The 12,080-nt window shown below is 48.3% G+C and overlaps 1 protein-coding gene across 1 annotated transcript; it reads left to right on the top strand.

Moving 5' to 3' along the window:
* Window positions 1–9,920: 9,920 nt before the first annotated feature.
* Window positions 9,921–11,517, top strand: LOC143420422 (piggyBac transposable element-derived protein 3). Its single transcript, XM_076888582.1, has 2 exons — window positions 9,921–10,573; window positions 10,935–11,517. The coding sequence occupies exons 1-2, from the start codon at window positions 9,921–9,923 to the stop codon at window positions 11,515–11,517; spliced, it is 1,236 nt and encodes a 411-aa protein (XP_076744697.1).
* The last annotated feature ends 563 nt before the right edge of the window (window positions 11,518–12,080 follow it).

Consider the following 12,080-nt stretch of genomic DNA (forward strand, 5'->3'; position numbering starts at 1 on the left):
GAAAAAGGAACCTTCACATTCAGATTTTCAAATGCTCATTATGCAATTCATTTGACCATCTGTAATACTAGAAGGCCTGCTGTACTCAGCCAAATTTCAACAGTAACCGTAACAACCCAGTACATAATTCAGCGGCTCGTATCCCCTGCAGCTATTTAAGGCTCTCACAAACAAAAAAGAATTTGAGAAAGAGATTTACTCTGGAACTAATTTCGCCACTGAAAACAACTTGCTAGAGTTGCTATAGAACAAGATTTGTAGTTTGAATAACATGGAGTTTTTATTTAACTTTGAATAACGCTGTGATTAATAATTGATTGGTCAAAGGGTTGCATACTTTCTCAGCCATCTGCCTCTGCTATCCTCATGTTGCCTGTCTAAAATAATTTGTTGTGGTATGAGAGTATTCAATCAAAATACAAAAAATAATAAATAAATAAATGATAAAAATGATAAAAAAAAAAAAATGGACACCTCAACTCAAGAGAAATGATGAAATTATATATATTGTGATTAGGTTTGGCCATGTATGAAGAAATCCATGCAGCATTATAATCATGCGTGTATCTGTGCTTCTTGAGAAAGTAAGCTCAAGTCACTGTGTGCAGATCACAAACACATCTTCAATCTTAACCTGTTAAGCAATTTCAGTGAGTCACATATGTCACTGCTTAGATCAAAAACGGCTCTTAGACTTGCACGTTCAGGGGTAAGTAGCCACTGGACAGATTTCCTTAAGAATGTCTTTAGCAGCTTTTTAAAATATTTTTAGTGTACAGCTTCCCAATATGTCTGTGAAGGTTGTCAGTCATCCAGGTCATTGTAGTCTAGTCTCAGTAAATCACAAGATAGGGTGGGGCTAGGCTTCACAATGTGTTCACTCGAAACCTTGGTTGATTGTGACCTAGACCCGTTTTCATACCTTGGTTTGTGCAAATAGGTAGAGGGTCAAAATGGGGTCCATGACCCTCTTGGGGACACTGCCATTGGGCTTAAAATCTGGGACTATCCACCAGTTGCTCTTAGAACTGAAGAAGCTTCTTGGATGAGAGGTGAAACGTCTTTAAGGAAACTTAAAGAAGTCCAGACGCTTTTCTTTCCAAGCTCCTAAGGTGAAACGAATTTGGGATGCTTGATGGTACTGACATAGTCTCCAAAACTGTGTAGAAAGAGCTATTTATGCCTTACAACAATCAATAAATAAACAGATAAATAAATAAATAAATAACTGTCTGTCATTCTATTTCAGCTTATTAATTTTCTATCTAGAGTGCTTCACTTTGTTTGGACAGCCCAGGTAGGCAGGAAAATAATGCTATAATTTCAATCATATATGTATAAACAGCCTCGACTTCACTGTCAGTCCCTTATTGTCACGGTCCTGGGTCTCCTGACCCAGCGTTTTTAGTTCTTTGTGATTTTCGTATTATTGTACTTGTGTGATTTATTCTATGGCTTCTAGTTTTGATCCCTTGCCCTTCATGTCTCCCTGTGTGCCCCTCTATGTATTTATGAGCCCTTGTCCCCCTTCGTGTTTATTCCGTGTCTCCCCTGCCTGTTATGTTGGTGTTCTACTCGTGCTCTCTCTCCTCCTGTCTGAACCTCTGTGCTCCCTGTTTCACCTCTCCCGTCAGTGTTCAGTTCACCCCGCCCTGTCTCGTTATGGTTATCAGTGTCACCTGTGTTCCCCGTGTGTTCCCACTCCCCTCGTTAACCCTCTGTGTATTTCTGTCTACGTCTCCCTCTGTTCAGCGTGACGTCGTCCCTCATGTTGTGTGGATCTCCCTGTGTCTCGCTGCGTATGTTAGTTTACTTTTCCCAGTTTAGTTTTGTATTTCCTATGTTCTGCCATTCCAGCATTAAAGCTGTGATTTTGAGTTCATCCCCGTGTCTGTGAGTTTTGCGTTTGGGTCCTCCTCCTGCCTGCCACACAGTCGAGCCTTGACAGTACGACGTCACCAGATATGGACCCAGCAGACTTACCCGGGGAGAGCGATCTGATACGTGTCCAACGCCTAGTCGAGTGGATAACTCACACTTCCAATACAAGGGCCAAGATTGTGGGGATAAATGCTATCGAAGCAATCCTCAAAGGAAATTCTCATCTCCGCCAGGTCAGTGGATGTTTGGACCTATTGGCCAATTTGAATAACGCCCGGGAGGCGGCGCGAACTCGGGAAATATCAGACTTGGCCCAGCAGCAACAGACAACAGCCACCCTGGAGCAGCCGCGTCAGTTTCACCGGCCGGATGTGGTTTTTCCCGGCCCTTTGGAGCCATCTGCGGGGAAAAAGAAACGGCATTCACGCCGCCGACGCGCCACCCCACAGCCGGACATTCAGCCTTCTAATTCACCTGTTGTGCTACCAGAAGCTCAGTCGGCTCCCTCGCAGCCCGTCCCAGCTCAGTTAGCTCCCTCGCAGCCCGTCCCAGCTCAGCCAGCTCCCTCGCAGCCCGTCCCAGCTCAGCCAGCTCCCTCGCAGCCCGTCCCAGCTCAGCCAGCTCCCTCGCAGCCCGTCCCAGCTCAGCCAGCTCCCTCGCAGCCCTTCACAGCTCCGTTAGCTCCCTCGCAGCCCTTCACAGCTCCGTTAGCTCTCTCGCAGCCCTTCACAGCTCCGTTAGCTCCCTCGCAGCCCTTCACAGCTCCGTTAGCTCCCTCGCAGCCCTTCACAGCTCCGTTAGCTCCCTCGCAGCCCTTCACAGCTCCGTTAGCTCCCTCGCAGCCCTTCACAGCTCCGTTAGCTCCCTCGCAGCCCTTCACAGCTCCGTTAGCTCCCTCGCAGTCCTTCACAGCTCCGTTAGCTCCCTCGCAGTCCTTCACAGCTCCGTTAGCTCCCTCGCAGCCACCCTCAGTTCAGTCTCCTGTGTCCCCGTTAGCTCAGCCATTAACTCCACCACAAGCTCCATTTTCACCTCTACCATCGCTTCAGTCATCAGTTCGGTCTGCCACTCAGTCGCCCTTAGCTCCATCATCCACACTACCACCTGTTTCTCTTCCACCACAACCGTCACTACACCCAGCCACTCAGGCTGCTACTCAGTCAGTCATTCAACCCATAGCCCTGCCGTTAATATGCTCTGTAGCGGAGCCACTAGCCGCCCGACCCGCAGCCACTTCAGCCACTCCTCCACCCGTCACACCTCCACTACAACCATCACTGCAGTCTCTAGCGCAGTCACCTGCAGCTCTGCTTCCCCCAGTGCAGCCTCCAGTGTCCCCGGTGCAGCCTCCAGTGTCCCCAGTGCAGCCTCCAGTGTCCCCAGTGCAGCCTCCAGTGTCCCCAGTGCAGCCTCCAGTGTCCCCAGTGCAGCCTCCAGTGTCCCCAGTGCAGCCTCCTGCAGCCCTGCTTTCCCCAGTACAGTCTCCAGTGTCCCCAGTGCAGCCTCCTTTAGCACAGTCACCCACTCAACCACCAGCACCACAACCGTCACTACCTCTAGTTCATTCCCCTGTGAAGTCATTAACTCCACCACCGACTCCACTCTCACCACCACCGTTACTACAGACATCAGTTCAGTCCCCTGTGCAGTCATTTACTTCTCCACCGTTAGCAGCTCAGGTCCCCGTGTGTCCAGCAGCTCAGGTCCCCGTGTGTCCAGCAGCTCAGGTCCCCGTGTGTCCAGCAGCTCAGGTCCCCGTGTGTCCAGCAGCTCAGCTCGCACCTGAACCTTTGGCCCAGTTCCCCGTAGCAGTGCGGTTTTCTAGCCAGCTTAACATTGAGCCCGGGGTCCCAATCCTCTCTGGCTCTACTTCAGCTCCTGCTGGAAGCTCGGATGAGCTCATCCAGGACTCCGCGGCTCCCACGCCGCCATCTACCTCGTCCGCTGGGGGTTCCAGTGAGCCCGGCCAGCACCTCCCTGTCTCCGCTGGAGGGTCCGAGAGGCCCGTTCAGCCTCCTGTCTCCGCTGGAGGGTCCGAGAGGCCCGTTCAGCCTCCTGTCTCCGCTGGAGGGTCCGAGGGGCCCGTTCAGCCTCCTGTCTCCGCTGGAGGGTCCGAGGGGCCCGTTCAGCCTCCTGTCTCCGCTGGAGGGTCCGAGGGGCCCGTTCAGCCTCCTGTCTCCGCTGGAGGGTCCGAGGGGCCCGTTCAGCCTCCTGTCTTCGCTGGAGGGTCCGAGGGGCCCGTTCAGCCTCCTGTCTCCGCTGGAGGGTCCGAGGGGCCCGTTCAGCCTCACGCCGCATCAGCTGGAGGGCCCGAGGAGCCTGTCCAGCCGCCATCTGCGACCGCCTCGTCATCACCTGGCCCGGCTACATCCGCCTGTGCTTCTGCTACGCCTGGCCCGGCCTCAGCCTCTGCAACCTCGCCTGGCCCGGCCTCAGCCTCTGCAACCTCGCCTGGCCCGGCCTCAGCCTCTGCAACCTCGCCTGGCCCGGCCTCAGCCTCTGCAACCTCGCCTGGCCCGGCCTCAGCCTCTGCAACCTCGCCTGGCCCGGCCTCAGCCTCTGCAACCTCGCCTGGCCCGGCCTCCGAGTCTTCGTCTGCTGCAGCCTCTTCATCAGAGCCCTCGTCTGCCGCAGCCTCCTCATCAGAGCCTTCGTCTGCCGCAGCCTCCTCATCAGAGCCTTCGTCTGCCGCAGCATCCTCATCAGCTGCTTCGTCTGCCCCAGCATCCTCATCAGCTGCTTCGTCTGCCCCAGCATCCTCATCAGCTGCTTCGTCTGCTCCAGCATCCTCATCAGCTGCTTCGTCTGCTCCAGCATCCTCATCAGCTGCCTCGTCTGGTCCAGCATCCTCATCAGCCGCCTCGTCTGGTCCAGCATCCTCATCAGCCGCCTCGTCTGGTCCAGCATCCTCATCAGCCGCCTCGTCTGGTCCAGCCTCCTCATCAGCCGCCTCGTCTGGTCCAGCCTCCTCATCAGCCGCCTCGTCTGGTCCAGCCTCCTCATCAGCCGCCTCGTCTGGTCCAGCCTCCTCATCAGCCGCCTCGTCTGGTCCAGCCTCCTCATCAGCCGCCTCGTCTGGTCCAGCCTCCTCATCAGCCGCCTCGTCTGGTCCAGCCTCCTCATCAGCCGCCTCGTCTGGTCCAGCCTCCGCTTCAGCCGCCTCGTCTGGTCCAGCCTCCGCTTCAGCCGCCTCGTCTGGTCCAGCCTCCGCTTCTGCCGCCTCGTCTGGTCCAGCCTCCGCTTCTGCCGCCTCGTCTGGTCCAGCCTCCGCTTCTGCCGCCTCGTCTGGCCCTGCGCCCACCGGGCCATGGCCGGCACGCCTGGGACTGGAGGGCCGTCGCTGCCTTCCGCGCGGTCGGCCTCCTGAACTGCTCCGTCGTCGCCGCCGCCGCTGCCTTCCGCGCGGTCGGCCTCCTGGACTGCTCCGTCGTCTCCTTCGCCGCCGCCGTTGCCTTCCGCGCGGTCGGCCTCCTGAACTGTTTCCGCGTCTCCGCCGTTGCCTTCCGCACGGTCGGCCCCCTGAACTGCTCTGTGTTTTGGGTTGTTTTCTTGGGCTCCGGTGTTTTCTGTGCTCTTTGTTTTCTGTTCCGAGCCCTCCGTCCTGGGCCCCCGCCGCCCGCCCTGGGTTGTTTTCTGTTTGGTTTTGTTTTTCTGCGTTTGGGCTGTCTGGAGCCAGCCCTTGAGGGGGGGGTACTGTCACGGTCCTGGGTCTCCTGACCCAGCGTTTTTAGTTCTTTGTGATTTTCGTATTATTGTACTTGTGTGATTTATTCTATGGCTTCTAGTTTTGATCCCTTGCCCTTCATGTCTCCCTGTGTGCCCCTCTATGTATTTATGAGCCCTTGTCCCCCTTCGTGTTTATTCCGTGTCTCCCCTGCCTGTTATGTTGGTGTTCTACTCGTGCTCTCTCTCCTCCTGTCTGAACCTCTGTGCTCCCTGTTTCACCTCTCCCGTCAGTGTTCAGTTCACCCCGCCCTGTCTCGTTATGGTTATCAGTGTCACCTGTGTTCCCCGTGTGTTCCCACTCCCCTCGTTAACCCTCTGTGTATTTCTGTCTACGTCTCCCTCTGTTCAGCGTGACGTCGTCCCTCATGTTGTGTGGATCTCCCTGTGTCTCGCTGCGTATGTTAGTTTACTTTTCCCAGTTTAGTTTTGTATTTCCTATGTTCTGCCATTCCAGCATTAAAGCTGTGATTTTGAGTTCATCCCCGTGTCTGTGAGTTTTGCGTTTGGGTCCTCCTCCTGCCTGCCACACAGTCGAGCCTTGACACTTATTGTCAGTTGTATTGTGGTGTTCATCTTTAAGTTATCTGGTTCCACAGCTAACGTGAAAGTTCTTCTATAATGTTTTCATCATGTCCTTAGAGATGGTAGACATTGATTACTCAGGGTTTTCTTTTGTTAGAAAGTTCACATAATCAAGATTCTTTAAGAACCTATTACTTCTGAAAGAAGTGCAACCCTACTTCCAAAAAGTTGGCAGATTTGTGCAAAATGTAAATAAAAAGAAACCAAAAAATTTAATTTGGAAATCTCATAAAACTATAATAGAAGATATAGCTTAGAACAGCAGTTAAATCAAGAAAAGCTACCATTTTGACCCCCCCCCCCCCCCCCCCCCCAAAAAAAATAGATTGATTGATGGCAACAATACATTTCACAAAATTTGGGAAAGGCCCATGTTTATCACTCTTCTTTTAACAATAGTACATAAATTTCTGGGAACTTTGGAGATCAGTTGCTGGACTTTTGTCCCATTTTCTAGCTGATCAACAGTCCTGGGTCTTCTTTGTTGTATTTTTGCTTTATTGTGTGTCGAATGTTTTCCACTGGTGAAATGTCCAGATGGACAACTAGCCTTTCCTGAAAAAGATGCCTGAATGGGTGCATCTGTTGCCCAATGCTGAAAGGTAAATCTGCGTATTGACATTTCATGCTCACTTCTTCTTTGCATGATAGAGCTTTAACCTACATTTGAGGGTCACACCATTTCTTCTTGCCTCTCATCCACATTTACACATTTGGCTTTAGCAAGCAATGCAGCAGTTTGTGTAAGAACAAAGCGACTCTCTTCAACCCTTTAAAGCCAGTCGGAGCGGGCACGCTCCGTTTTGCGTAACTATTTTTAAATCCCTGTAGAACCGGAACCACGTAAAAATTCAAAACACTTACAAAATACAAAACACGTACAAAATACAAAACACATGCAAACTCCAAAACACTTACAAATTCCAAAGCAGTTACAAATTCCAAAGCACTTACAAACCCCAAAACACAGGCAAAACCCCAAAACACATGCAAACTCCAAAACACAACGGAAGTGCTCCAGGACGCTAGGGGCAGTGTTGAGCTTTTGGTACCTAGTAACTACACAAGCCAGGAAGTACCTGGCTTGTGTACTTACTAGGTACCAAAGGCTGCTCGAAATGCGGCCCTCAAATGCGACCTTCATTTCCCTGAATTTTAAGGATGGGTCGGTGTAGCCTTCATGGCCCAACATATCCCAGACTTCATAGCGCGGTGGTGGGTGTGGATAATTTTGCCGAAAAAAACGGTTGAAGCGGGGCGGCTGAACAGTAAACTTTCAAAAGTCAGTTCTGAATATTATGTCAGTTATTTATGCGCACATGTTTAATAATGAAGAACATTAAAACATGTTCGCCACATGTCGGGAAAGTTATGTGCCATTAGCGATGTTTGTACTAACTTGGTTTTAAAGCCTTTACTTGAAAATATGCACCGTTCAATAGTTGGCCTTAATCTTACAGAGAATGTGATGATTTTATGGATAATTAAAGTCAGTCATATATCCACAAACAAAACAAGCTGAAAGTCAGTGATGCTGCTCGGTTTGTAGTCCTGAATATCACGGCACAAGCAGGATTCACTGCACTGTTAATGTTAGCTATGTTATATTGCTGCCTCTGTTCGGTGGTGTCGAGCCAAACTGACTTTAACGTGTTTGAACGAGCTGACAGTTCACTCGTTAAGCTGAAAGAAAGATGCTTTGATCACAGGAGTCACACATGTGTCCACTGTACCATCTGGGAACTCTTCTTGTTTAGCACTCATAATAACACAAACACTACATCTTCCTTCCCTTGTGCTGTTTTGTAGCAGTGTATACACCTGAGACTGCCACCTGTCTGTCTGTCCTGCACTCTCTCTCTGTTTCTTTCTCTCTGATTGTGGAATAAAAGTATGAACATGTGTTTATAAGTCACACTTGTGTTTGAATCCTGCAGCTTATCACACATTTGATTTCCATGTGACAACTGCAAGTGTCCAGAGTGAGGACAGACTGAGGGACCCACTGCTGCACATCATCTGTGAGATTTTGCACCCCTGATGATCCGCCAGGACAAACTCAGCAGTGTGTGAGGAAGAGGAGGAGGAAGAGCAAGCAGCAGCTGACAGATGGAGAGAATAGACAGACTGTTCCCTGTTTGTGAAGGACTGCTAGAAAAGTTTAACAAAACCTTTTGTCTGTCCTGAATCAGTCTTATTAGGTAATGTTCAAATCATTTTATCATTCCAGTGTTTTCAGTGTGGGAGAAAGTACTCAGGGCCTTCAAGTTACACACTATGAAAGGCAGAAACAAGTTTAATATTCAGAAACCTAAAGTATGTATCAGCAGCAGAATGGACCTAAAAATAAATGTTTGTTTCAGTTCTATGAAGCTTTGAGTATTTTTGGATTAGTAGTACTGCTGTGTTTGTTGCATCATATTGCTGTAATTGTTTATATGCTTCATATATTCTGAGGTAAGTTGATCTATAGTGTTACATCATATTCTATAAGGATGTTATGTGTTTGTATACTTTCTGCCCAGTTTGACCCATTTAGAAGACGTCAGCCTGTTTAGTTTGAGGCTCTAAAATATTCACTGCTGTAATAACTAATAATGATTAATATAATAACTATAATATTGGCCATATTATATTTACATTACCAAAGTGAGAAGACTTTAGTCTCATGAACAACATTAACTAATTGTTATTTACTAGCTAATCTTTAAATGACTGTTCAGTACAGAAATGAAGCCCAAAAATCATGTTTTACAGTCCCGTGGTCTCAGCCTCAGATACTTATTAAATCACACAGCTCATGTACAAACAAACAAACAAATGAACAAAACATGTTCTCCTTCATTTCTGTCAAACAAAGCTGTTTCCAGCGGTTAGTATCATGGTTGCTAGGCAACCTGGGCAGCGCCACGGAGACTAGACCGTCCCATTTCACAAGCCTCGCGCTTTCGGCCTTAGCGGTCTTTGAGTACGCGCCACTTGTGGACCGTTAAGGCTGCGTACTTTAACCTCCTAGGACCTGGCGTTTACATATGTGGACATCACATTTTGGTTTGTCTAGACCACAATACAAATTTTTTTTTATATATTTTTTCTGATATCCGAGGATATTACGAGGACATTATACTGCCTCCTGGTGGTGGCAGAATATAATTTCTCATTCCACATTAGATTCAAGATGGCTGACAACACACCCTGAAGTTCAGATGGCAACTCCCGAGCCAAACTTCGACCAGGTAAAAAATTCAATCACATTTCATGGCTCATTCTTGTTCAGATATGGATAAAAGTGTTCAATGTTTGTTATGGAATTCAAATTTTACAAAAGTTAGTAACTGTAATGATTTACCATGCTGCTAAACATGTGGTACATGTGTGTGAACAGAGGGACTTAGTTTTGTTAGCTTTGTTTACAATGTGGAAAGAGGGAGTTAGCAACATGTGCTAGCAAATTGTGACAATGAAATAGTATTTTTGGATGATTTAGGTAGAAAAAAATAGTTTACTACAGTACACGCAGATATAGCAAGTTTTACAAAAAAAAATCTCCATAGGTTTTTATTTGATCTTTCTTATGATGTTTTTTCCAGAGCGTTTTTCTTTCGCAAGAGCAATGGAGTTACTGGGGTTAATTGGAGACAACTCAGATGTGGAAGATTTGTCAGACATTGATGATCCTGTTGGGGATGCTGAATATTTTGATGCCTTGCGTACCATATCCTGCAATCAGGATGTACTGGTCCAAAACCTTGAGATTCCCTGCCATCACCAAAAGGTTCACACGTGACAGATTCTTCAGGCTCAGGCAATCACTCAAAGTGCTCATTGACGATGATGTTCCAGAGGATCTGAAAGAGCGTGATCAATTCTGGAAAGTGAGGCCTTTTCTGAACCGCATTCTGAAAGGCTGCAAATCTCAAGCTCGCCCAGAATGCGTTTCCATTGACGAGCAGATGATTCCATTCACAGGAGCTTGTCCGTATCGACAATATCTGCCAATGAAGCCAAACCCAGTTGGCATACAAAACTTTGTTTGTGCAACAGCAGATGGTATTGTGCTGGACTTTGAAATTTATCAAGGGGCACCTGCACTCCTTGAGCAGGTTGAAGAACCAGGGGATCTGGGTTTGGGAGGCTTGGTCATAGATCGTCTGTCTCAAACGCTGCATCCTAATACAAAGGTTTACTGTGATCGGTTCTTCATTTCCATCCAAGTTGTGGAACGCATGATGAAGAAGCAGATATATGTAACTGGTACAGTTATGAAGAATCGGGTCGCTGCAGCAGTACAGAAGCTACCAAATGACAAAACAATGAAAAAGAAAGGAAGAGGGACCTCAGCACAAGTTACCACTGAGGATGGAAAGATTTGTGTGGTGAAGTGGTATGACAATAAACCCATACGGGGCGATCATGGCTCAAGAGTTGGGAGTTCGCCTTGTAATCGGAAGGTTGCCGGTTCGAGCCCCGGCTTGGACAGTCTCGGTCATTGTGTCCTTGGGCAAGACACTTCACCCGTTGCCTACTGGTGGTGGTCAGAGGGCCCGGTGGCGCCAGTGTCCGGCAGCCTCGCCTCTGTCAGTGCGCCCCAGGGTGGCTGTGGCTACAATGAAGCTTGCCATCACCAGTGTGTGAATGGGTGGATGACTGGATATGTAAAGCGCTTTGGGGTCCTTAGGGACTAGTAAAGCGCTATACAAATACAGGCCATTTACCATATTGATGATGTCTGCTGTTCATGCTAGCGAGCCAGAAGACACCTGCCAGAGATGGGACAAAAAACGAAAACGATATGTGACCATCTCGCGACCAAGTATTGTCCGTGAATACAACTCCAAGATGGGTGGAGTTGACCTTGTCGATAGAATGATGAGTTACTATCGCATGAGTGGCCGTACGAAGAAATGGACACTGCGGATGCTAATGTACTTTATGGATCTGGCTTTAGCCAACAGCTGGCTACTGTACCGTAAAGACCTTACTGTATGTGGCACACCAAAGAAGGACATCATGCAGTTTCTTGAATTTCGCATGGAAGTGGCCATGACCTTCTTGGCTCAGTATGCCAATGACAGCTCTGACTTTTCAGTGCAGGAAGATGACCCAGACGTGTTAGTCCAAGGGAAAAGGCGTCCAGTGAAGGCAGTGCCCCATGTCTCATTCCGCAGGAAGGCTAATGCACATCTGCCAGAGGTGGCAAAATTGAAGAATGCAGCACACTGCAGAGCAAAAGGCTGCTCAGTGAAAATTCGAGTACAGTGTGTTACATGCAAGGTGTTCCTCTGCTTACAGGCAGATCGGAACTGTTACACAGCCTTTCACACATAGGTGTAAACATGGGGGAAAAAATTTGAAGTAGCAGTTTTGAAGTGTTAGGTTTCCTGCTACATCCAATGTTCATAATTCTATTACTTTTTGGACTTTGTTACAGACATCTGTCTTCCTGTAACTGTTAGCAGAACTTCAAATGAGCCATATTGGTCAAAGGGGAACAACTGTTGTTTCTAATTTTCTTTTTGTACTCAGGAAAATTGCTGCTGTGTTCAGACAAAAAATAAAGAGTTTTGCACATCATTACTTACTTGTGACTTTATAGTGGTCTATTGGAATTTAAAACGAATGTCCTAATATGTGGCCATCATTTTTCTCAGAAACTACATCAGGTAAAAAGATCATTCTTTGTTTTTACATTCATCAGGTCCCAATCAGCCCAAATAGCAAAAAGAAATTAAAAATGCATGTCATGAAAGAGTTCGGGTCATAGGAGGTTAAAGCTGCAGACCCTGAATTGTCAACATTGCGACATTCAATATATTTGAATGATACGGTAAGCGCCCAGTTAGCTCCTAGCATTTCTCAGCAGCTCTGCCTCCTTTTCGACTACCGGGACA

The sequence above is a fragment of the Maylandia zebra genome, linkage group LG9 (assembly GCF_041146795.1).
Source record: "Maylandia zebra isolate NMK-2024a linkage group LG9, Mzebra_GT3a, whole genome shotgun sequence".
NCBI lineage: Eukaryota > Metazoa > Chordata > Actinopteri > Cichliformes > Cichlidae > Maylandia > Maylandia zebra.

Coding starts and splice junctions, on each gene's coding strand:
- LOC143420422 (XM_076888582.1), top strand. CDS start 9,921: ATGTACTGGTCCAAAACCTTGAGATTCCCTGCCATCACCAAAAGGTTC. Junction 10,574..10,934: donor AAGATTTGTGTGGTGAAGTG/GTATGACAATAA, acceptor TGTTCATGCTAG/CGAGCCAGAAGACACCTGCC.